The sequence below is a fragment of the Pelmatolapia mariae genome, linkage group LG12 (assembly GCF_036321145.2).
Source record: "Pelmatolapia mariae isolate MD_Pm_ZW linkage group LG12, Pm_UMD_F_2, whole genome shotgun sequence".
Lineage (NCBI taxonomy): Eukaryota > Metazoa > Chordata > Actinopteri > Cichliformes > Cichlidae > Pelmatolapia > Pelmatolapia mariae.
In genome coordinates, this window is record NC_086237.1 from 5,892,949 (window position 1) to 5,917,471 (window position 24,523).

The window sequence follows — 24,523 nt, forward strand, 5'->3', positions numbered from 1 at the left end:
GCAAATTTCCAAGGCAAGATAATCTCTCAGTAGTCAGTTCTTATTTTTTGTTATTAACAAAATTCTCACCAATGTAAGTGTCTATTGTAGATATCTGTAATTCAATTACAACTACTAATATTTTTTATCATTAAATAGTTTAACTCCATTAAAACTAGGGATGGGAACCAAGAACCAGTTCCCAGCAGTCCAATTCCTTTGAATTCTTATTGATCCCACTTATTGGCTTTTGCGAAACATTCAGTTGATTTCCGTTTGTGTGTCAGAGGAGAATAGCAGCACAGTCTACATCGTGCACATGCACATTACTTTTAAAGGATGAGGCGCAATGGTAAAGTGGAGACTCCATCCCAGAGCAGAAACAGAGCTTGAGCTTCAGCAGGGATTTGTTTGTGGTGTGTGGACTGGAGCCTACAGGTTTATATGGTTCTCAGTTCTAATTATAACTGTTGTAAGTTTTCATTTAATAATTCAAATATCTGAAAATTATTCCATTGTCACTGGTGAGAATACCCATTTTCTATGTAGATGGTTTCCATACTACAGATATCAAAAATGGATTTGAAATGACCATTAAATGCCTGATCCAGGACAAAAGTTACCAGTTTGTGAATTATTGTTACTGGTTTGTGCACAATGTAAAATTCTATATTTGAAAGAACAAACCTGTTACACAACACTCCTGTTTAAAGTCTTGATCTTTATGCATTTCATTCCTTTTTCTAGTCACGACAGCATCATGACACAGATCCACGGTTCACAGAGAAGTTTTTCACTCAGACTCTGGATCACTTCAACTTCAACAGTTTGGGAAATGGGACATTTAATCAGCGGTACCTGATCACAGGTGAATCTAGTTCCCTGTTAATAATATAAGACATTCAGCAGCAAGTGATCCATAATATCTGTCTCTCCTGTCCTCTTAGATCAGTACTGGGAAAAAGGCTTTGGACCCATCTTCTTCTACACTGGCAATGAAGGAGACATCTGGGAATTTGCCCTGAATTCTGGATTTATCACAGAGTTGGCTGCACAGCAGAGGGCGCTGGTCATATTTGCTGAGCATGTAAGAAGATTCTTTTACAACTCAGACAGTGTTTGTGAAAAGTCTATTAGTGGCTCAAGACAATTTGCACCTCGTGTAACAAAAAGGCAGGTAGAGTAATGCTGAATTATCAGCTGGATTTTCACTCCCCTCCTGTGAACGTAGGAGGATGTCCTCATGCTGCATCTGTGAGGTGCAGCAGCTGGACCGTGGCTGCCCGTCTTCTGAAGCTTGAACTTCTTGTTTGTTTGTTTCTGTCTAACAGAGGTACTACGGCAAATCTCTACCATTTGAGAAAGAGTCCTTCAACATACCTCAGGTCAGCCTGCTGACGGTGGAGCAAGCCCTGGCTGACTACGCCATCATGATCGCTGAGCTGAAACAGCAGCTGGGAGCCACAGACTGTCCAGTCATCGTGTTCGGTGGCAGGTACGATGCCCCTAACTCACACTGACATTATTGTTCTCTGCTTGTGTGACTTGCTTTTAGCTGTCCTTTACACTGTAGGTATTTATTTCTTTACTTTAATATTTGGACATATCAACAAAGCCTGTTAAAGCCGGTTTAAATGAATGTTTATATCATGTCCCTAGACATAACTAACGTTTGATTCCAATTTCTAATAACTTGCGTTAATTAGATTTTTACTCATTCTTGAAATAATTTTTTTAAATTGGATATTAAGTAGAGATGGACAGGAAATGTGGAGAAGACATGCAGCAAAGGTCAAGGGTCGGGCTCGAACCCAGCTGCTGGTTTCCTGCTCATGCACTGAACTAAAGCAGCAGCCTGAAACGAAACCTTTGAAATGAAACAAACTTCTCTGTTCTGACAGTGTAAGGTTACTAAAAGACATTTCCAGGATAAATAGTGTTTGGGAATCAGACACCAGATCTAACAGGAGCCGCAGAGTGCAAGCTTCAATACCCAATAACCTCTGTGTTTTCCTGAAGTGTAAAATGATAAACGAATAATAAATTGGCAAGTTTAAACATACAGGTATTTACAATTCTGGCATGTGTGAGTCTTCTTTATGATATATGCTGATCTGTTGTGTTTATTGTATCTGCTCCTGCAGTTATGGTGGGATGTTGTCAGTTTATATGAGAATCAAATATCCAAACATAGTGGCTGGAGCTCTGGCCGCCAGCGCCCCCATCCTGTCTACTGCTGGCCTGGGAGACTCCAGGCAGTTTTTCCGAGATGTTACGAGTGTAAGTTTCTTTCTTTCCTTCTCACCCAGCTCGTGACGCTGTATGATTGAGAGGCAAACATGGAAAGACTTTTCACTTTTCTGTATCAACCCACTTTAAAGTGATCTTTAACTAAGCTGCAGGTATGGACAAACTAACCAAACAGAGCTTTTAAACAGGCCCAGTGTTGTTGTTGAAAAAGGAAGTGAGCCCATGTATTTACTTCATGTATGAGCTTCACACGAGGATTATTTAGCTGTTCCTGCCCACTGCACTTCCTCAGCTGAGGACTTTTGCTGACATGCAGCGTTTTCGTGTTTTTTTTTTTTTGTTTGTTTTGTTTTTTTTTGTTGTCGTTTTAATGTGTTCGGGCCATGGTCTTACTGGGTTGGACAGAATGAGCCAGGATTAAAGGTTAAGTGATTGCAGAGTAGAAACACAAGTCAGATTCACTGCACTTCTGCTCTGACACTTGATTATTGTGTTTAACCAAAAGGAACCTGTGTTGCTTCCATTATTTACTTACATGAACAATGCACTGACTGAAACTCGTCCCAGGCTCTATAGTAACCATTGCATTTTCCTCGGATGTTGGAGCTGGCATCGACATCACTCCCAAGTTCATTGTGTTTCAGTAATAAAGCTGACAAAGAAAGGAGAGACACAGTTTGTATTGTATTGTGAAGACTGAGTAATGTGCCACCTGGTGGTACTTGCTGAGTGACCTCAGGGCTAGAGAACCCCTGATTTACAGACAAGTCTCCACGTACATTTGCAGATCACTGTGGATCTGTCATGTCTGAAGTGTGCAGACTGCAATACACACAGTAGTTCTGCTAAAACTATTGGACCTCCTAACCTTCTGTAGTTATTCACAAGGAAACATCTTGATTGTAGACTGACAAGAAAGTTTTACTCTCTGATGAGGACAAATGTAACCTTGATGGTCCTGATGGTTTCCAATGTTATCAGCATGACAAGCAGATCCCACCTGAGGTGTTTTCTATGCGCCACAGTGGAGGCGGCGCCATAATGGTCTGGGGTGCTTTTCCTTCAGTGGAACAACGGAGCTTCAGGAGGTGCAAGGGCGTCAGACGCTGGCTTTGTCCAGATGTTGCAGAGAGCATCCCTCATGACTGAGGGCCCTCGTCTGTGTGGCAACGACTTGGTTTTTCAACAGGACGATGCTACAGCACACAACGTTCGCAGGATAAGGGACTTCTTCCAGGAGAATAACATCACTCTGTTGGACATCCTGCGTGTTCCCCTGATCTAAATCCAACTAAGATCCTTTGGGGATGGATGGCAAAGTTTACAAAAATGGACAGCAGTTCCAGACAGTAGATGCCCTTCATGCAACCGTCTTCACCACTTGGAGAAATGTTCCCACTCACCTCATGGAAACGCTCTCATCAAGCATTGAAGTGATCAATAATAACGGTGGACTCATTACTGAGTTCATGTTTGATTTCTGTTTTGGGGGTTTACGTGGTTTTTGGAGATGTGGCCCTAAACGTTTGATCAGGACTGTATATAATGATTATGTGCTCTCATGACCAGCTAGGGGATGTATGTTAATAATGGAAACCATGTTCTGCAGGAACTTTTAACCCTGTGTCAGTTTTCTTTGGCACCTCAGTGTTGCCATGCTACTGAAATGAAAGTGTTTTTCTACCACAGCGTTGCAGTAACCGTTAAACTGATTTTTCTTGTGCCCCAGGACTTTGAGAGTGTTTCCTCTGACTGCACAGATGCTGTGAGAGGAGCTTTTCATCAGCTGAAAGAACTGGCTGAATCGCAGGGTAAATATCTGTGATCAGGTTCATCCTGATGAAAAGATGGCTTTAATTTGAACTGCTATTTAAATATTCAGTGACGCAGTGTTGCTATAGCAACACATCACACAAAAGGTTTTTTTTCTTCTCTATGTTGAGGACTTCTGATAAAGAATATGTGGTGTTACTTGTAGTTGGAAAGTCCTGTAATAAAAAGTAAAGTAACTGATAATGAAAAACTCTCTTCTGTTGTTGTTGCCAGAGTATCATCACATTCAATCAGCGTTTGCCCTGTGCAAGCCTCTATCATCTGCCCAGGATATCCACCAGCTCAATGGTTTTCTAAGGAATGCCTTCACTCTGATGGCCATGCTGGACTACCCTTACAGTACTCACTTCATGGGGAACATGCCTGCCAATCCTGTCAAGGTACACAGGCTGAAGAAGGATGTGTGGCTTCTTTTCCAGACTATAATTTGACTTCCACATCAGAGACAGGATGCTATAAATACCACTGTGTTACATACCGGCCTGGGGGGGGGGGTAAGTCACACAGCCACAGCTTTACAATGACTAGTCGTTTTATTAACTTGACAGGTAGCGAGCGTCAGGGTGGGCATGGCCAAAACAACAAACAAAACACACTGGAAATGAATCAGAACTAACTTACCTATAGTGAGTCAACCCCAAAAGAAAATACAAACCTCTAACCTCTCTCCCTACCCGAAACAGGAGAAAAAGGTTGTAAAAGAAACGGCTTCCCACCCCTACAGCTACCATGTCCAGATAAACGACTCTCTACACGGTTTTTACTGCAGCCTAGCTCTGTCACACGGCACGAAGGGCCCCAAACGCGCAGCTCACTGGAAGTAGGAGGAGGGGCTGCCGGCCCAGTCAGGTCCCAATTTGTAGCTGGCCTCATTCCCTCTTCCACCAATGGTCAGCCTCCACCTGGAAACTTACATAACACAGACATCACAGAGTACAAACAATGCCCCCGCATGGTGTGGCGAGTAACAGCACCACACGGCAACAATGACCTGGGTCACAACACCCCCTCCTATCTAAAATCAAGCATCTCCATCCTTTAAGAGATGCTGAATCTAGGTCTCTACTCGGGATAGTGCATCGGCCACAATATTTTCAGCCCCTCGGAGATGATGAATGTCAATGTTAAAGTCCTGCAGCAACAAGGACCATCGCATGTAGGCGCTGGTTGTTATTTCGCATGCGAGAAAGGAAGACCAGGGGATTGTGGTCAGTATAAACAACAGTTGGTGCGGGGCTGGAACTGACATACACTTCAAAATGTTGGAGGGCCAAAAGTAACGCTAGAGTCTCCTTCTCAATTGTGCTATAATTCATCTGATGCTTATTGAACTTTTTCGAGAAGTAGCACACTGGGTGATCAATTCCCCGGTCATCCTCCTTCAAAAGTACAGCACCTGCACCATAAGCACATGACCTGGGTCATAACAACTGTGTTACAGAGAAATCCGAGACCATAATAAGAGTCTTTCACCAGCAAGGATACGGTTATTGGTCAGGGCTACTGGTTGGAGAAGACCTCTCTGAGGGCCGGTGACAGATTTCATTAAAGTATAAACACATTTACAAAGTATGCCACACCAACAGAAGCCATAGTGTTATAATAAGATGCAATGAGGCCATCTGCTTCATGTCATTAGAGCAAGATTTTGTGTTATTTAAATGATAAGCCGTGCTTGAGGCTGGTCAAACCTTGGATACCCTCCCCAACCCATTTCATTAATATCAGGGAGCATGATAATGGAAGAGCTCACTCCTTTGCTAATAGAAATGTTTTATTATAGAGTGAAGGTGATCATTGTGAACAACTTAATACCAGCAAGAAGCCCCCCACTGTCTCTTTAAGAATACACAAAGGTGACACAGCTTTGTCTTCCAGGTAGCCTGTGAAACCATGCTGAGAGGATCGGACCTGCTGGGTAACCTCAGAGACACTGCAGGTGAGAGTTTCAGTGATGATTAAAAACTTTGTTTAATGGCCTGCATGTCTTTGTCAACTAAGACAGTGGAGAGGAGACAGGACAGCTAGGACAGAGAGCATAGGGACAACACAGGAAGTAGGGATGGGTACCGGTATCCGGTGCCATTATGGCACCGGTTCTGACATAAACGGTAGTAACCAGACCGAAAAGCAGCGCACATTACGGTGCTTTATTTCGGTGCTTTTTTTTTTTTTTCTTGAGATGTCATACACTTTGGATTCTAGCCAATCATTTTACCTTTACAAGGCTAGTAGGCGGGCCCAGGTATGTACGTTCTTTTAGAGCAGAGCTACAGATTAAAAATGCCCAAGGCCAAGCGGTCAAAAGTCTGGCTGTACTTCACAGCAAAAGATGCAAACTCAGCAGCCTGCAACAAGTGCTTTAAGCCCCACGCCCCCGGTACCGCGAGCAAAAAGGAGGAGATCACGTTTAATCGGTTATAACACGGGGTGAGAAATATAAGTCCAGACATGTGTGGTATCCACAGAAACCTCTGAATCTCAGCTAAAATGTCATATAAACCATTTCTACAACCACCAAACTCAACGAAAACAAGCCATGATTAAACGAGCAGTTATGTAAATGCGCACAAGTCCGCTAAACAAACAAGGCGAACCAGAAATTCTCCAGACTTCATGTAACTGGCTAAAGAAAAGCTGGTTATCTTCCAGAGCTATTACCAATTCCAAACACCAAGTTTCACCACACTCTGACCAAAATTCACTGAATGAGCCCCAAAATAAGACTACAAAAACACACAGCGGCGCAAATGCGCTAAGACAGAAATTGGCTTACCGTCCAGATTTCCTCCGTTATTTTCGCCGGTAGCCATGTGATTATCAGCAGTTACCACGCCTACCTAGCCGCATCAGAGTCGTTTTCCGCCAACAACCTCCATTTTAGACCCACCTATAGACACGTGACTGGACAGACGTCACATGCAGTAAATTTGGGCCCACGTGGGTATTGGCCTTGGAACGTCTGATTGGTTGAAGTAACGTGAACGTGGCATCGTTACTGTGACTCTATTGGCTCAAACAATTAAAAAGAGGTGTCAATCATGCAAATTGACCAAAAGAAACTAAAGTTACAGCCCCTCAGAGTTTAAAGGGCCAGAGACCAATTAAGCGCTCCATGGCAGAAAAGGTCCATTACCATGTAAATGTATGGTTAATTCTTCAAAAACGTAATTTTTTTTTAAAAAAGCATTTTTAGGCATGTTAATAAAATTAATTAATGTCTGCTCTTAAATACCAAAAAAAATCAACTGGCATGGTGTCCAATTGTGTGCCAGAATTGGACATTTTTGTACAACGTCTGGATATTCATGTATTGACAGGGCTGTAATTTTTCACAGTTTTACTTTAAAAACATAAATCTTTGCACAGATGATGTTTATATGTTGTTACGGTTCTTATCATTTTGCAGAAAAAAAGAGACTGCTAAAAATAAAAACATGAGAGGTTTTTGGACGAAGTTTGTGTTCTCCATTCTTTAAGCACCGGTTCGAGCACCGTTTAAGCACCGGCACCGTTTCAAAAGTACCGATTTGGCACCGGTATCGGATAAAACCTAAACGATACCCATCCCTAACAGGAAGTAGCACTTCTCACTCCCGGCATTCATTTCCATGTGTCTCTATTTCTGCCCATCCTGATTGGCTGGTGATTGTAATGACCACGTCACGCACAACCAACCCTTAAATAACTTGCACTATTACAGTGGCTTGCAAAAGTATTCGGCCCCCTTGAACTTTCCCACATTTTGTCACATTACAGCCACAAACATGAATCAATGTTATTGGAATTCCACGTGAAAGACCAACACAAAGTGGTGTACACGTGAGAAGTGGAACGAAAATCATACATGATTCCAAACATTTTTTACAAATAAATAACTGCAAAGTGGGGTGTGCGTAATTATTCAGCCCCCTTAGTCAATACTTTGTAGAAACACCTTTTGCTGCAGTTACAGCTGCCAGACTTTTAGGGTATGTCTCTACCAGCTTTGCACATCTACAGACTGAAATCCTTGCCCATTCTTCTTTGCAAAACAGCTCCAGCTCAGTCAGATTAGATGGACACCGTTTGTGAACAGCAGTTTTCAGATCTTGCCACAGATTCTGGATTGGATGTAGATCTGGACTTTGACTGGGCCATTCTAACACATGGATATGTTTTGTTTTAAACCATTCCATTGTTGCCCTGGCTTTATGTTTAGGGTCGTTGTCCTCCTGGAAGGTGAACCTCCGCCCCAGTCTCAAGTCTTTTGCAGACTCCAAGAGGTTTTCTTCCAAGATTGCCCTGTATTTGGCTCCATCCATCTTCCCATCAACTCTGACCAGCTTCCCTGTCCCTGCTGAAGAGAAGCACCCCCAGAGCATGATGCTGCCCCCACCATATTTGACAGTGGGGATGGTGTGTTCAGAGTGATGTGCAGTGTTAGTTTTCCGCCACACATAGCGTTTTGCATTTTGGCCAAAAAGTTCGATTTTGGTCTCATCTGACCAGAGCACCTTCTTCCACATGTTTGCTGTGTCCCCCACATGGCTTGTGGCAAACTGCAAATGGGACTTCTTATGGTTTTCTGTTAACAATGGCTTTCTTCTTGCCACTCTTCCATAAAGGCCAACTTTGTGCAGTGCACGACTAATAGTTGTCCTATGGACAGATTCCCCCACCTGAGCTGTAGATCTCTGCAGCTCGTCCAGAGTCACCATGGGCCTCTTGGCTGCATTTCTGATCAGCGCTCTCCTTGTTCGGCCTGTGAGTTTAGGTGGACGGCCTTGTCTTGGTAGGTTTACAGTTGTGCCATACTCCTTCCATTTCTGAATGATGGCTTGAACAGTGCTCCGTGGATGTTCAAGGCTTGGGAAATCTTTTTGTAGCCTAAGCCTGCTTTAAATTTCTCAATGACTTTATCCCTGACCTGTCTGGTGTGTTCTTTGGACTTCATGGTGTTGTTGCTCCCAATATTCTCTTAGACAACCTCTGAGGCCGTCACAGGGCAGTTGTGGAGCTGTTTTGCAAAGAAGAATGGGCAAGAATTTCAGTCTCTAGATGTGCAAAGCTGGTAGAGACATACCCTAAAAGACTGGCAGCTTTAATTGCAGCAAAAGGTGGTTCTACAAAGTATTGACTCAGGGGGCTGAATAATTATGCACACCCCACTTTTCAGTTATTTATTTGTAAAAAATGTTTGGAATCATGTATGATTTTCGTTCAACTTCTCGCGTGTACACCACTTTGTATTGGTCTTTCACGTGGAATTCCAATAAAATTGATTCATGTTTGTGGCTGTAATGTGACAAAATGTGGAAAAGTTCAAGGGGGCCGAATACTTTTGCAAGCCACTGTATGTAACCATTGTTCAAACACCTCTTCTCACTGCAGCCTGCTTTAGTCTGGCTCGCTTAACTGTACGTAAGCTTCAGGTTTGCTAATGATCTGGTGGAGAGGCCTGAGTCTAGAAGCATCGTGGTCCAGGATCTGGAGGTGTCTGAGAAGATCACTGAGTGAACTGCTGTCCATCATGGACCACCCGTTACACCCACTCCATGTGACACTGCAGACGCAGCAAAGCTTTTTGTTTTCAGTAAATAATTCAGACCGTTCTCTATAAACTGTACCAAACCTTGCTGCTGGTTTTCACTAATGACGTTTGCACCACTATATGATTAGTTTTTATTTTTCTTCAAATTCCTTTTGTTATTATTTTATGTTGTATGTAAAATTTTATGTCACCTAATGAGGCCTTAAGTATGGACCTTTGGTACTTTTAACAATGTTGGGGTTTTGCTTTTTCTCTCTCTCGCTCTGCAAGGTTAATAACATGTCTGTATGTCTCTTTCATCTTTCAGGGATCGTATACAACGCCACCGGGATTGTGACCTGTTTTGACCTGTACAGTCTGTATTTGGAGTGTGCTGATCCCACTGGGTGCGGGCTGGGCTTCAACAGCCTGGCCTGGGACTACCAGGTACTCCAACACCCACTGGTGAATTAGTAATACCACATGTGTGACATTACTGATCCACTGTGGCAGAATGGGTATTTTCAGAGATGCCACAGTCGTAGTATGTTTTGCCGACCTCGTGCATCGCTTGTCTCCTCCTGTTGCTTCCAGAGCACTAAAGTGAAAGTTATCCCAGTCACCAGTCTCCTCTGTTTAAACATGTGCATTTTTTGCCTTTCCCCATTCATAAAATGATACAGATTTATCTTTGTGCTTTTGTGAGTCCAGTTTTAGTGACTCTGCACAGAGATTTTTGGATCTGGCTCCAGATGTGAATCCAGGGGTGGAACAGGAGATTAGCAGCTTTCAGATCTGCAACATGGATTTGAATCATGTAAACATGGATCTTAAAAGAAACAATTTGTGGAATTGTTGATGCCAATAACAGAGCAGAAGAAGCCCTGAGGCAGTACCACAGTGCTTTGTAAAGTTAGATTGGTTAACATTTAGATCATTTTAACTGTAACTGGATATTATCCTTTCTGATGTTGATGAACCTGCGTCTGTGTCGTTGCAGGCATGCACAGAGATCGAGCTATGTTACGAGAGCAACAATGTGACGGACATGTTTCCTCCAATGCCTTTCACTGAGGAAGACCGCAGGCTGTACTGCTCCAAACGCTGGGGTGTGGTTCCACGACCGGGCTGGCTCAGCATCCAGTTTTGGGGTGACGGTGAGAGCTGAAGACCAACAGACTGATGAGACTGACATTTAGAAATTAATATTGCACGTGGCTCAATAGAGAGGAAATGGTTTGTTGATTAGAGCCACAAACTACATAGTAAATGGACTGTGTCTTTTATCGCGCTTTTCTACATGCCTGCCTGCAGCACAGACATTTCACCACTTCTGCTGGGCTGGGTTGTAGTTCAGGAGGTCAAGCAGGTCGTCCCCTAATTAGAGAATTGGTGGTTTGATCCCTGGCTGCTCCAGGCTGCATGCCAAAGTATGAATGTACGTTAACATTAGATAGAAGTGCTCGTGTGAATGAGTGAATGATGTTGTATAAAGTGAAACAAGAAGTATGACAAAAACTTTTTGTTGCCATAAAGTTTCAAATATGCTAATATTTCATTTCTCAGTTTTTGATTACATTTGTCACTCAGTTAGTGTTTCTAATGAAGTCTTGTGTGTTCAGCTCTCTCCACGGCCAGCAACATTATTTTCTCCAATGGAGACCTGGACCCATGGGCCAATGGAGGGGTAAGTGTGTCAACCAATTAGCTATAATTCAGTAAAGCTTCTGCTTCATGTGTGTTACTTAGCTCTTTGTGCTTTAGGTGCGCACATCCCTGAGTGACTCACTGATAGCACTCAACATATCTGGAGGAGCCCATCATCTGGACCTGAGGTACAGCAAGAGCATTCTTCACTTTTTATATAAACTCTCCTGAAACCTCCCAAAAATGTGCAATTGCTTCATATGGTTTTCTGCAGGGGTTCTAATGAGGCTGATCCAGTGTCAGTGATTAGTGCCAGGAAGACAGAAGCAGACCTGATTGCACTTTGGGTGAAGATGGAGAGGACCAGATTACAAAAGTTTGTTTGAGGACGTTGACACAAGAATATTCAAACTGCAGTTACAGAAGAATCAGACTGTAGCTTTTTGAGACTGTTCAATGTTAAATAAATTTATTTTTAAAAATACGGAAATAAATAAAGTGAAATGTAAAAATGAAACACCAGTTTGTAAATGAATTCATTGTAATTTCATTTTAAATTTGTATTTTTTCAATGCATATGTTGGTAAATCAGGATCATTCTAAACCAACAGTGTTTTGGAATCTGCATACATCTGCATACTGCCCCGCCCCCATTTCTCTGAATGGGGGAACACATTTACCTCCAGGTGAAGAAGCAAAAGCAGTGAACTGGTGACGGTAAGAGAGAAGCTGCACCTCTAAGGCAAGAAACAAGAAGACTGACTTTAAAAGTTAAAGATAATTTTGTCTGAGGTCCAAAGAGGAAGCTGGAAGACTTGAAGCTTTTCAAAGTGTTTACATGGGAGTAAAGGTCATTTAAAAATAAATGTTTAAAAAACGTTCAGGCTAAAATAACAAGAGTGCTGAGTGTGACTGTATCTGAGACACTCATTGAAATAAACAATTGATATGACAAAGACCAGCAGACTGCAAGAGAAAGAGGACAAGGACCATAGCATTAGCTCTAAGCCTCACATAAGAAATTCACTGAGTTTTCTAGTCTGAGCACTCATAGTTGAACTAAATAGAATAGAATAGATCCTTTATTGTCACTGTTACAAGAACAATGAAACAGTTTGTCATCTCTCTGTTGGCAGCATGTAGATTTACATTCAGATTCATACATAGCAACATAGATATCTACAGAAAAAAAGATTTGTTATAAGTTATATACAAATGTGTGTGTGTGTGTGTATATATACACACAAACAAACACCTTTTGCTACTGTACACTTATATAAATAAAGGTAGGAATGTTGGTTGTATTCTACTGTAACAAATACTGTTTATAAATAAGTACAGTGCAAGTGTCCATGAGTGTTAACAGCACAGTTAACCTTCAGTCAGGGTGGAGGTGGGGCGTGTTTGACAGCCTGTGGGTCGAAGCTTCTATTGAGTCTGTTTGTCTTTGACCTGATTCCCATGATGCATTGAGTTTTTCCTTTCCAGTCACGTTTCTCACTCACTATGTGTTAATAGACCTCTTTGCATTGAATCATATCTGTTATTAATCTCTGTCTCTCTTCCACAGCATGTCTTTATCCTGTCTTCCTTCTCTCACCCCAACCAATCACAGCAGATGGCCCCGCCCCTCCCTGAGCCTGGTTCTGCCGGAGGTTTCTTCCTGTTAAAAGGGAGTTTTTCTTTCCCACTGTCGCCAAAGTGCTTGCTCATAGGGGGGTCATATGATTGTTGGGTTTTTCTCTGTATCTATTATTGTACGATATACTGTGCTATATAAAGCGCCTTGAGGCGACTGTTGTTGTGATTTGGCGCTATATAAATAAAATTGAATTGAATTGATCGATCTGTAGCGTTTACCAGCGGGAAGGGGGGGGAAGTGAGTGTCCAGGGTTTGAAGGAACCTTGATGATGATACAGGCTTTCTGCTGAGGTCTGCCAGTATGAATATGTCTCTGAGGGGGGTTAGTGAAGTGCCAATTGTCTACACTTCTGACGTGTCAAGTCCACCCAAAAACCACCTATCATAACCTTAAAAACATATTCGGTCTTCATAACTAACAAAAATATTAAATGATTTGCAAATAGTGAAACTTACATCTGCAGAGAGCTATGGCGGTATCTTTTGGAAGCTGTTTACATAGTTAATAATGTAGACGTAACCATGGAGACAGAGTCAGTCACATTAGCTAGCAGTGAATGTTTACTGCAGTGAATGAGGTGATTGTGCACACAGCCTCCACACATGGCACAGGTTAAAGACATTAGTTGACTATTGTTCCAAAATATATGTTTACTTTCTGTTGCCCATCATCTCAGGGTGAATATTACAGTTTCAGCCTAAAAATGTTTCACTGTCTAAATATTAAGACATTTGAATAATATTATTCTTACAAACATTCATGTCTCAGAAGCACAGCTATTCATGTTTGCTATTACAGTTTTATTTGTTAAGAGAATTGTGAACTTTACATTATATATCTAATCAAATTAAGTAAAATTTTATTTGTATAGCACCTTTCAAGATAAATATCACAAAGTGCTTCACAGAAGCTAAAACATAAACACAAAAAATTACCAAAAGTCAGTTTAAAAAGATGAGTTTTTAGCTGTTTATTTTTTTAAAGCGACCACAGCCTTGTATGATAGACAACCAGCAAGCCCTGATCACATGACCTCAGGGACCTGTTGGGGATGATAAAAGATCTCTGATGTATGTTGGTGCTTGCAGAGCTCTAAATGTCAAAGGTCATAATCTGAAAGTGGAGCCAGTGCAGCTGGATCAGCAGGGGTGTACTTGGAAGTACTCAGAAATAATATCAAACCTATAAAAGCTGTTTAGGGTCATCATTTTTAAAATTTGTAATTGTAAAAAAATTCAAACAAGTGAACCTTTCTGTTTGTGATGCATATCAACAGCAGACCTCTTAGACTGTAACCTCTAATTAGGCAAAACCAAAAACTGAGTTGTAGAAGCTGTCACAACAAATGTCTTATAAGAACAAGAAAAAATACTTCAGTACACGGCCTTAAATATTTCTTCCCCGACTTCTTCTGAATTCCATCAGTTTTGTCTGTTTGTTGGAAGACAATGAGCAACAAAAAAAAGATGATTTAGTAATTTTATTTCCAACCTGCTGCTTGAATGTGTTGTGTAATGAGGCTGAACACCCGTAGTTACCCCTCTCCTGTGTCAGGAGAAGGACTGTACTGTACAGCATATGATTATGTGATGAATGCTTATGTAATATGATAACAGGCATCTGGTCTTACATCATCAAAATATAAATAGCAGGACTGATAGATGGTGAATATACTAAATAGCTGGATGACCATGAAAAATATGTTCATTACTGCAAATGGCCATGAGAGTCACTAGAATAACATTCAACTGGACACGTGAGGAACATTTAATAATGTATTTTAACTAGCAGAACAAATGAAGATACTGTTAATCACTTACATAAGATGTACTCTGCTCAGCTACTTCCACAGTTTGATCATTGGATCTTCTCATCCTGTGGACAATAATGCACATGGATGCAGGTTTGTTGTTAACTTTAGTAAGGTTTATTTATTTAACATATCCAGCTCCAGCCCCACTGTGACCCTGAACTGGATAAGCAGTTAAGAAAATGTGTGAATAAATGATCATACATCAACTAACTGAAAAAGAGACTTTAACAGTTTCTTCTATGTAAGATTGTCTTCTACTGATATATCTGCAAACTTGACAGGACTGCTGTTTTTCAGACTACATGTTGATGTACATACATCACTGTATGTTGGGTTAACACAGTTCATTACTCCTTATGTCTGTTTTTTCATTTTTATAACTGGTCATTACTTACATTTTGATTCGATCATTTCAGTTTGTAAATGATCACCTTACAAACTGGAATACAATGTATCCAGTTCAGGGCCGCAGGGGGTGACTACCCCAGCTGTATAGTCCTGTATAGTCTGTTAACACTATTGGAAGTAAAAATAACTTGAACTCCAATTTTGAAAACAAACTTTTTTTTTTATAAAGCTCAGACTTTATTATGAGTCTGTGTGAAGCTCCTGCTGTGGTCTGGGAGACAGTCCTGTAACTCTCTGTCTGCAAAACACAGTATATAATGACCAATGTTGGGCAAGTTACTTAGTAACGAGTATAATTTATAATTAGTAAAAGTAATTATAGTTACTAGTTACTTCTTCAAAAAAGTAACTTACCTTCTTACTAACTTACTTCTTCAAAAAAGTTACTGAGTTAGAAACTGAGGACAAGTTTTGCACAAACAAAGTTATATGTAGTTATTTATCTAAAAATGCAGCCAAGGTAAGTTTTTTTTTATAACCATTTCAAACTATTTACAGAACAATCAGGTGTTCTGCATCAAATAAGAGTCACACAAATTATTTGTGCCACTCCAAGAAATAATTTCTGTCCACTGTAAGATAAAGGAGAACATCACAGGCCTGATACCTGCAGGCCTGACAGCAGCAGGTGTATCACTGCTCCTGTTCTCCACCTGGAGACAGCGTTTACACTGTAATCTGCCTTTGGTGGCTTTTTGGCAGCAACTGCGACATTCAGCAGTCGACTCAGTGTGTAGTGGAGTCGATAGTTTTGTTTTGTGTGTCAGAACAATAACTACACAACACAACACACTAATGTTAGACTCACGTCACAAATCTCTCTCATCTCAACACTCTTTCTCTCTCTTTCTGTCTCTCACAGCTGTCACTCCTAAAACTTCCCCCTCTTCCTAAACAACCAAATGCCATCTTCCCATATCCTCCCGACTACCAGCAATGCAAATTTGTTCTCTGTTGAGGACATTTCTAAACCTGAATTTCTCCCATCCACCACATACTACAGAATTACCTCCTTTTGATATCTACAGAGGACATTTAGGGCTTTCCAATGACACCAAATGTGAAGGGGTGGGGCTTTGGGAACTTTATTTTTTTCATCAAGAAACATGGCGGCCATCACTGCAAGCACATTTTAATGGAAGAAGAAGTGCATAAAAACTTTTTATTGAGCAATTTTTGGCTATAAATGCTGTTAACATCCATCCATCCATCCATCTTCATCCGCTTTATCCGGGGCCGGGTCGCGGGGGCAGCAGCCTAAGCAGAGAAGCCCAGACCTCCCTCTCCTCAGCCACCTCCTCCAGCTTATCTGGGGGAACACCAAGGCGTTCCCAGGCCAGTCGAGAGATATAATCTCTCCAGCGTGTCCTGGGTCTGCCCCGGGGCCTCCTCCCGGTGGGACATGCCCCGAATACCTCACCCAGGAGGCGCCCAGGAGGCATCCTTGGCAGATGCCCGAACCACCTCAGCTGGCTCCTTTCGATGTGGAGGAGCAGCGGCTCTACTCTCAGCCCCTCCCGGATGGCTGAACTTCTCACCCTATCTCTAAGGGAGAGGCCAGCCACCCCTCGGAGGAAGCTCATTTCCGCCGCTTGTATCCGCGATCTCGTTCTTTCGGTCACTACCCACAGCTCGTGGCCATAGGTGAGGGTAGGGACGTAGATCAACCGGTAAATTGCGAGCTTCGCGTTTACACTTAGCTCCCTCTTCACCACGACGGACCGGTGCAGCGTCCGCATCACTGAGGCCGCAGCACCAATCCAAACACGTTTTAGATAAGTCTTATAATAACACATTAAAACATAGTATGCCTAATTTGAACTTTATTTTAGTATAGTATTGAAGTGTTTAAAAAATGTCCTCTGTAGTGGACATTTGTAGTCCTTTCCTCCATTTTGTTCTGTTTTTTCAAATGACCAGAAAGACAGTTTTCTTCAGAAGCAAAAAGAATTTTATTGCATATTGTTGAGGGAAACTCAGATCCTGAGTTGTCTGATGAAGAAGATCAGGGTGCATTGTTTTAGCCAGAAGCAGAGGAAGATGATTCAGGGAGCTCTGAGGATGAAATTCAGGCAGGGCATGCAGATACTGAGGAGTCAGATCAAGCTGAACAGTCCAGTTGGCGTCCACTGTGGAGCAGGAATTCAAAGTACACCATGAGTTTAAAACAATACCTCCTGAACTTGCTGTCATTAAGTGGTCGGACACCAAGCCAGTTGTCATGGCGTCCTGCGCCTATGGCATTGAATCTCAGGACACATGCACAAGATGGTCTAAGAAAGACAAAAGGTTTGTGCAGGTGCCAAGACCACTGGCAACTGCTGAGTACAATACCAACATGGGTGGTGTGGACCTTGTTGACCGAATGTTGAGTTTCTACAGGATGGCCCTCGCACTCGGAAATGGACAGTATGTGCAGTTCTCCACTTTTTTGATCTGGCAATCACCAACACGTGGCTTCAGTATAGCAGTGACTTGCAGTTTCGGGGGAAGAAACCATTGAAGTTCCTTGACTTCAAGCTGCTCCTTGGTGAAGAGTTGATTACTCAGGCTCAAGCAGGAAGTGCAAGTGACAGTGAAGATGAGTATACTCCCCCACATCAAAAGTGGAAACAACAGCTAAATGACAACTGTCCAGTTGTCGGATGGGTGGGGGCTCATTGTGCTATATCTTTCTCATCCCTATCCCCAAAGTAATGCAGTAGATCAGATTAGAACAAGAATGGGCTGAATGGTGAAGCCTGTGAATAGAGTTTTTCAAAATATGACAAAAAGGAATATAGAAACAGACAATGTGGATTTGCCAGGAATTTATTTCTGTAGGACTACTTGGTACATATGTTAGTTAGATGATAATTTTGGATGTTAACATTTATTTTGAGATCCCAATTTAATAAAAAGAATAATATCATTGCCAATGATATTATTCTTTTTATTAAAAATCCACTTCTTTCCATTCCTACACTTATGCAATGTCTACACAGGAATGGTTCAGTCTCAGAATACAACATTAATGAAAATAAATCAGAGGCAATGATGATATCTGGGAATGGCCTATACAATTAAATGAAAAGGTGTATTTCGCTGGCCCAGACAAGGATTTAGTTAACTGGGAGCTACACTCAGATAGTCTAAGCAACTATTTGAAGCCAAAAAGCTCCTTAGACAAATAAAGAAACATACAACACAAAGGGATATTCTGCCCCTCTCTTTATCTGGAAGGGTCGAAGTGGTGAGGATGACTCTTTTGCCCCGCCTTTTGTTTCTATTCCAGTCATTGCCGGTAAGAGTTCCTACTTCTACCTTCAATATGCTAAATAATAGTGATGGGATTTTCGGCTCTTTTTAGAGAACCGGCTCTTCCGGCTCGGCTCCCTAAAAAGAGCCGGCTCTTTCGGCTCCGAGCCGGCTCTTCAGGTTGTTTTGTTGCTTTAATTAATTTATTATTAACAATAATATAAAATTATGCACAAAAGGAATTACTAATGTAAAAAAAAAAAGTGGTTTTATTTATATATAAATGTATGCGGTGGCCCCTAGAGACAAAGCACGTACAAACTCCAAAACACATTCCTAGAGTTAACTGAACTTCCAAAACAGAGCTACCTAGATCACTTAAATTACACAATTGAAAGCATATGTGTATGGTTTGTGTATTTATACACAAGCACTCATATATATTCAAATAATTTAAAAAAAAAAACTTCATTTACCTGTTACTACCACACACCAAATCCGGTTGTTGGTACTTGCTGGCTTGTGTAGCCACTAGGTAACAAAAGCTCAACACTGCGCCTAGCATCCTGGCCCAGATAGCAAGACGACATTGAATCTATGTTGATTTTTCATCCGAACCGTCGTATATGGTCGGGGTTGAAATGCCAATGTTGTAACAACATTGAAATACTGTGGTAAACCGACGGTCTTACTATAGAGACATTGTAACGATGTTGATTCACCGTTGTTTTTTTGTCATTGATATTTGATCTATTTATAGTCGACCAGGTGACAACAACAACGTCGAGAAAACGTCTATTTATAGTTGACGATCATTCGGCTCTGGTCACCATCAAAAACCATCGATTTGTAGTTGAGCATTAAATTGCATTGCAACTGATCGGGTATAAAGTACCAGAGAAAGTAGATTTATTGTTCATTTGTTATCAATGACTTGGTCTAGTTCACCAGCTTTAAAAAATCGTGTCTACGTGCAATTTATGTATAGTTGACCGGGAAATTAAAGCAGCGATCACTTGGACTATTCCACAGCACCCCTCTCACATTGGTACATCCCCCCAGGTATTGTCTTCTACAGTAGAGCGGGACATTTGATTTACTCTCAGCGGAATTGACCGGAGAAGGCATCAGTTCATGCACTGCACTGGCCCGCACCACGATTAGTATAAGGTAAGAATGAATGATTTTTTTTTCCTACTCGTTATTTCCATGTTTGCATTTGAATAACAGTAAAAAACTCGTTAATGTTGTACATTAACAAGTTTTTTACAGTTATTTACGTTGCTCCCACAAAATGTGGGAGCCCGAAATTGTGTCTACTTACAATCCGGCAACAAATAAATTGCACTGCGAACAAAGTATATCAACAAAGAAAACATTTTCGTTTCATAATTTCTTCGTTATATTCCCTTACAAAGCTAGCTTTAACGCTTCAAGGTTTCCTTTGTTCTTGCCGTCGCCTCGGCGCTTGACCCAGACTTTCGCTCTGTAGTTGCTTAGTACTACAAAAAATTCTAAATCTGTGATATATGATTGATAAACGTAAAGTTAACTGTATAAACGTGTTCAATGACTTTGTTACTTTTGATGATTGGAGAGCACTCGCTTCAATTCGCACACGAAAACTTTAGACTCAGTTTGAAAGCTCACGCAGCATTTCCACGTGACTGTACGTTGCACGCTCACCTAACTTTAAGTTGCACGCGTACATGACTTTCCGTTTGTGCCTTGAATAATGAATAAGGCTACGTCCACACGTACCAGGGTATTTTTGAAACCGCTGATTTTTCTATGCGTTTGCACCTTTTGTCCACACGTAATGTATGTCTGGCCGTACATTGTGTTTGTATTTCCAGGCACATTTCACGAAGCAGAACGCAGTCTTCAGAGATATCCACGTGAACGCTGTGATACGTCTGACCTTCAGTCCGAAGAAGAAACCCAGACCAGTCTTAAAAGAAAGCACAAGTAAAACCTTTTTATTCACAAACATATCTTTGATTGTTAAGAATTTATGATCTTGTCTTTTATACATATCTGTGGTGCTTGCATACTGCAATATTGCCACATAATATAGTCCAAAAAGTGGAAGTTTGTAAACTTTTTAAAAATGCAAAGCCGTGTACACTTGTGCACTTCAAAAATTCATTGTATACTGTACCTTCTTGCACGTCTCTGTTTCCTGTGTGTGTTGTTAGAAATCAAACTAACTTTAGGAAACAATATGCCAAAAGCATATTTACAATTACTTAAGACCGTTTTTAATTTATTTTCTTTAGACCAAATCCCCTGTACACATATACGGACTCAGAGGATGAGCAGCCTACAAAAAAACGGTTTCCCCAGGCCCCTCGAGTGAAAATACCAGGTAATAAAATACTGTCTAGTGTCTGTGTACATATCTGTGTCTGACACAAGGAAACTTTTTTGACAAGTTGTCTGTATTCTTAAATACTTAAAAAATTATCTTTTTCTAAACAGCCCTCATCACTCCGCAGTCTGCCCCCCAGCCCACTGATAGCAACCATCATAATGCCCCACCCAGCCTTCGGCACCTTTCGCCACTCCGGCACAAACCGACACAGCTTTGCGATCTCGCCAGCATGCAGAGTCTGATGTCTTCCCTATAGATGGTATGCTTTTAAAAAAGCTTTAAAGCTGCATCACAATGTCATTGTACTCTTATCTTCAAAACACCAGTTTATACTCCTGAATGTCATCTTGTTGTGATTTTTTTTTTCTGTAGATTCCAGAGACTCTGTGGGGCCACTATTGCAAGGCAAGTTTGAAAATCTTGGAATTTCACAGTTTACATGGTATAACAAATATATGTGACAGGCAAAAACTAGTAAACACTTTTAGCAGTTACAAGAACTAACAAATGAATATCCAACAAAAGGGAATAGAAATACATTGTACTGCCAATACTTTGGTTTATTCTTTGTATGACTTGAAAATCAGGCTTTAGGGAAAACCAAATGACATGTTTCTATCATCAATTACATGAAGTAAACACACAAGCACTTGCATACACATTTAAGACATGAGACACGCTAATTCCATCTCTTAAAATGTGTCTATAGGTGAGACGCTTTGCGTTGATTGGTGCTGCTAGACCACACTGGAGGTGCGAGTCCGCCGTGTAATGGTTTATGCCATTACAAAGGAGCTGGCCTCTGTACTCAACTGGGCAGGGGAAAAAATACCAAGGACCAGACAAAGCAAAAAAGGGCATTTAAAGAGACAGCGCTGTGCAGATGCATATTTGGTAAGTTTTAACATTTATTGTAGTTTTATGAGCCTAAAGTGAACAATAAAGGGATCAATTGATGTGCTGGGTGCATTTCACATTTCCTATGTCTGTTTTTTGCTATATTACTTTGTCTTTCTTAATAACAAGACTTTCATGTCCGGTTAATCTGGAGATGGAGTCTTTGGTCTTCGGCTTGTTTTGTCCTCGGGTTGTACACTTTGTACAGCCCGAGGACCCCATGTTTTCTTTTTTCTTTTTTTTTTAAAGGATACACGGCACACCATGCTAAGACATATCACATTTTCAGCTTATAGCTCTTTGGGAATCAAATGCGGCAGTTTGCTGATTTACGCCTGATGACTTTCATGTTTATTAGCCTAGGAGTTTACATACTTTCTCCCTGCTGAAGACAATTAACAAGAGCTTATTCATGTGCTCTAATTCCCTTTTTTTGTCTTTGTTTTTTTTGTGTGTGTGTCTATTTTTGTCCTAGATGGCCTGGCGCAGCAGGTAGGGGCGAACTCTATGTCTGAGTTGGTCTTTGCTCAAGCAGTCCAGAAATGGCTCAGATATGCTCCAGATCGTACGGGTGGCACGCAGGACGCACATCATCCATCCCCATCCCGGAGTAAATAATAAAAAGTGACGTGAAACATAGAAATGTAAATAGGAAACTTTGTCTTTTAATAAAGTATTTTGCAAATGATACATGTCTATTGACCTTTTTTGTTTTTTTGTTTTTTTTCAATAAAAAGCAACTGTGCGAAAGAGGTGGAAAATCAACACCATAGCTCAACAGTGTTTCAATATCAGAATCTGACATTGTTTCAATGTCAACAGTATTAGAAAATATAACATCGAATCAATGTCAGGTTTCAACATTGATTCAACATCAAAACCTGACGTTGTTTCAACATTAAAAATGGGTGCAAGAGTGACGTTGGGTCAACGTCAGATCTCAACGTTGGTTCAATGACATCACCTGATATTGACTCAACATTGTTTCAATGTTTCCTTGCTATCTGGGGGAGCACTTCTGTTGTGTTTTGTACGTGTTTTGGAGTTTTTACGTGTTTTGGAGTTTGTACGTGCTTCAGAGTTCGTACGTGTTTTGAAGTTTTTACGTGTTTTGAAATTTGTACGTGTTTTGGAGTTTTTACGTGTTTTGGAGTTTGTACGTGTTTTGGCGTTTTTATGTGTTTTGAAGTTTGTACGTGCTTTGTCTCTAGGGGCCACCATAAATATACTTTTATTTATTCACTCCACATAAAATGTAATAAATAAATCATATAATACAAAAACCAACTAGTCACAGTTCAACTTTTAACTATTTAAATTTTCAGCTTTTTCCTTTTAAACAAATTTAAAATGAAACAACACAAAACACTGTAAACCATAACACAATTAAATATAAATTAAAATATGAAACAAAAAGAAGATGCACATTCTCTGTCATATGGGCCTGCATGAATAAACTTTCTGAATCCTCTATCATCCGCAACTGAAAATAGTTGTGGATGATTACTATACCTTTCTAATGTGACGTTGTTGTCCCTGGCACTGTCGATTTTTCAGAAAATCGAAGGATTTTAAGTGTGCTTCATTTTCCAAAAAACACGGTAATAACGATGACCCGCTAGCATGCTGTACCAAAAATAGTGCTTTGTTGTGTATCTGACGGACGAAAGCTAAACCAGTTCCACACCACTGAAGTTGCAGCATTTTTACAAACCAATTCTGGTTCATCTGTTTCATTCAACGATCCGCTTTCGCCCTTCTCATTCTGCGTCACCACCATGCTTTTTCCACCATGTGTGTATGAAAACAAAGGCACTGTGCATGCGGTTTTACTCATATTCTATCGCCATATTTCATTTTCTTATCGTTGCCTAACATTATACCGGTATTACCGTGAACGGTATGATATGGCGCAGCCCTAATACACGGGTGTTACAGGCATGGCCCTTTACCCTCTACTGCATGACTTTTTAATTTTTGTGGGAAAAATATTTCACCCTATTTTCGGGGTGCCCCCCCCAAACAGATATTGGTTTGTTGCTTCAAGGCAACACTGTGCGACAAGGGTAGTCAAACACCAAGTTATTCTATAATAAGTTTTATTAGTACAACAAGGATGAACGAATAAACAAACAACAAATAAACATTCTAAACATTTCTCAGAACAATAAAAATACATCCAACATTGGATCAGGGATCTCTGAGGGATGTCTTGTTCATTCAGTGTGGAACTTCAGGAAGCAGTTGCGGTCGGGGGTGAAGCAGAGGTGCACATTGCATTTGCGGCACATTGCTTTTGGTGTACCATTGCACCCTAACACCCTGCATCGTCCCTTGTACCCAGTCATGATCAGCCAGTGGGCTGTTTGATCCAGGCGGACATCTTGGACTGGAATGGGAACTGTGCGTCCTTTCTTCCTCTTCTCCTCATATGCACCAGCAATGGACTGGCTGGGACGACCTCCCTTCTTCTCCAGGCTCTTCCCACACATGCAGAGGCCCTCTGCAACGTATCATTTGAAGGTATAGAGCCTCATTTGGTCTTTCTGCTCCATGCCAGTGCCTTCACAGTCTCTTCTGTAGAGCAGCCAGGTGGTAACGATGATCATGTCCAGGAAGTGGAACACCAGCCGGTGGTACCATTTCTTGGTTCTTACAATGTGAGTGTGTAAACAGATTTTTGTCCCCACAACAATAAGTAATACACGTCCACACACACACACACACACACAAACGTTGCCTTGAGACAACGAATGAAAATGGACAGGCCTACAACGGCCTACAGCGTCCCGATCGGCTGTAGGCCATTGTCGACCTCCTCCATGCCCTCCCTACTGTACAGTACAGAATCGCTACATCGATCGCTAGCAGTGTGACTGAAGTGCTGTACTGTATGTTTGTAAGTTTTCTCCCCAACAAACACAACAATG

At 41.2% G+C, this 24,523-nt stretch overlaps 1 protein-coding gene and 1 long non-coding RNA gene across 3 annotated transcripts in view; both read left to right on the forward strand.

The window, feature by feature from the left end:
* dpp7 (dipeptidyl-peptidase 7) overlaps positions 1-12,425 on the forward strand; it is a 13,385-nt gene extending 960 nt beyond the window's left edge. The window contains exons 2-13 of one of the 2 annotated variants that reach the window (XM_063490183.1): positions 727-847; positions 927-1,066; positions 1,311-1,474; positions 2,124-2,259; positions 3,959-4,040; positions 4,276-4,442; positions 5,941-6,001; positions 9,903-10,021; positions 10,575-10,731; positions 11,197-11,261; positions 11,339-11,409; positions 11,496-12,422. In XM_063490183.1, coding sequence (XP_063346253.1) covers positions 727-847; positions 927-1,066; positions 1,311-1,474; positions 2,124-2,259; positions 3,959-4,040; positions 4,276-4,442; positions 5,941-6,001; positions 9,903-10,021; positions 10,575-10,731; positions 11,197-11,261; positions 11,339-11,409; positions 11,496-11,607 — 1,395 coding nt within the window. In that variant the 3' untranslated portion in view covers positions 11,608-12,422. Of the gene's footprint in view, positions 1-726; positions 848-926; positions 1,067-1,310; positions 1,475-2,123; positions 2,260-3,958; positions 4,041-4,275; positions 4,443-5,940; positions 6,002-9,902; positions 10,022-10,574; positions 10,732-11,196; positions 11,262-11,338; positions 11,410-11,495 lie in introns of both variants that reach the window. The other variant, XM_063490184.1, reaches the window with a different exon arrangement.
* Positions 12,426-20,013: 7,588 nt separating this feature from the next.
* LOC134639049 (uncharacterized) lies at positions 20,014-22,275 on the forward strand. The gene is made up of 5 exons (XR_010095306.2): positions 20,014-20,290; positions 20,602-20,690; positions 20,804-20,955; positions 21,069-21,590; positions 22,069-22,275. It is a non-coding gene; the product is annotated as an uncharacterized LOC134639049 (long non-coding RNA).
* Positions 22,276-24,523: the final 2,248 nt, after the last annotated feature.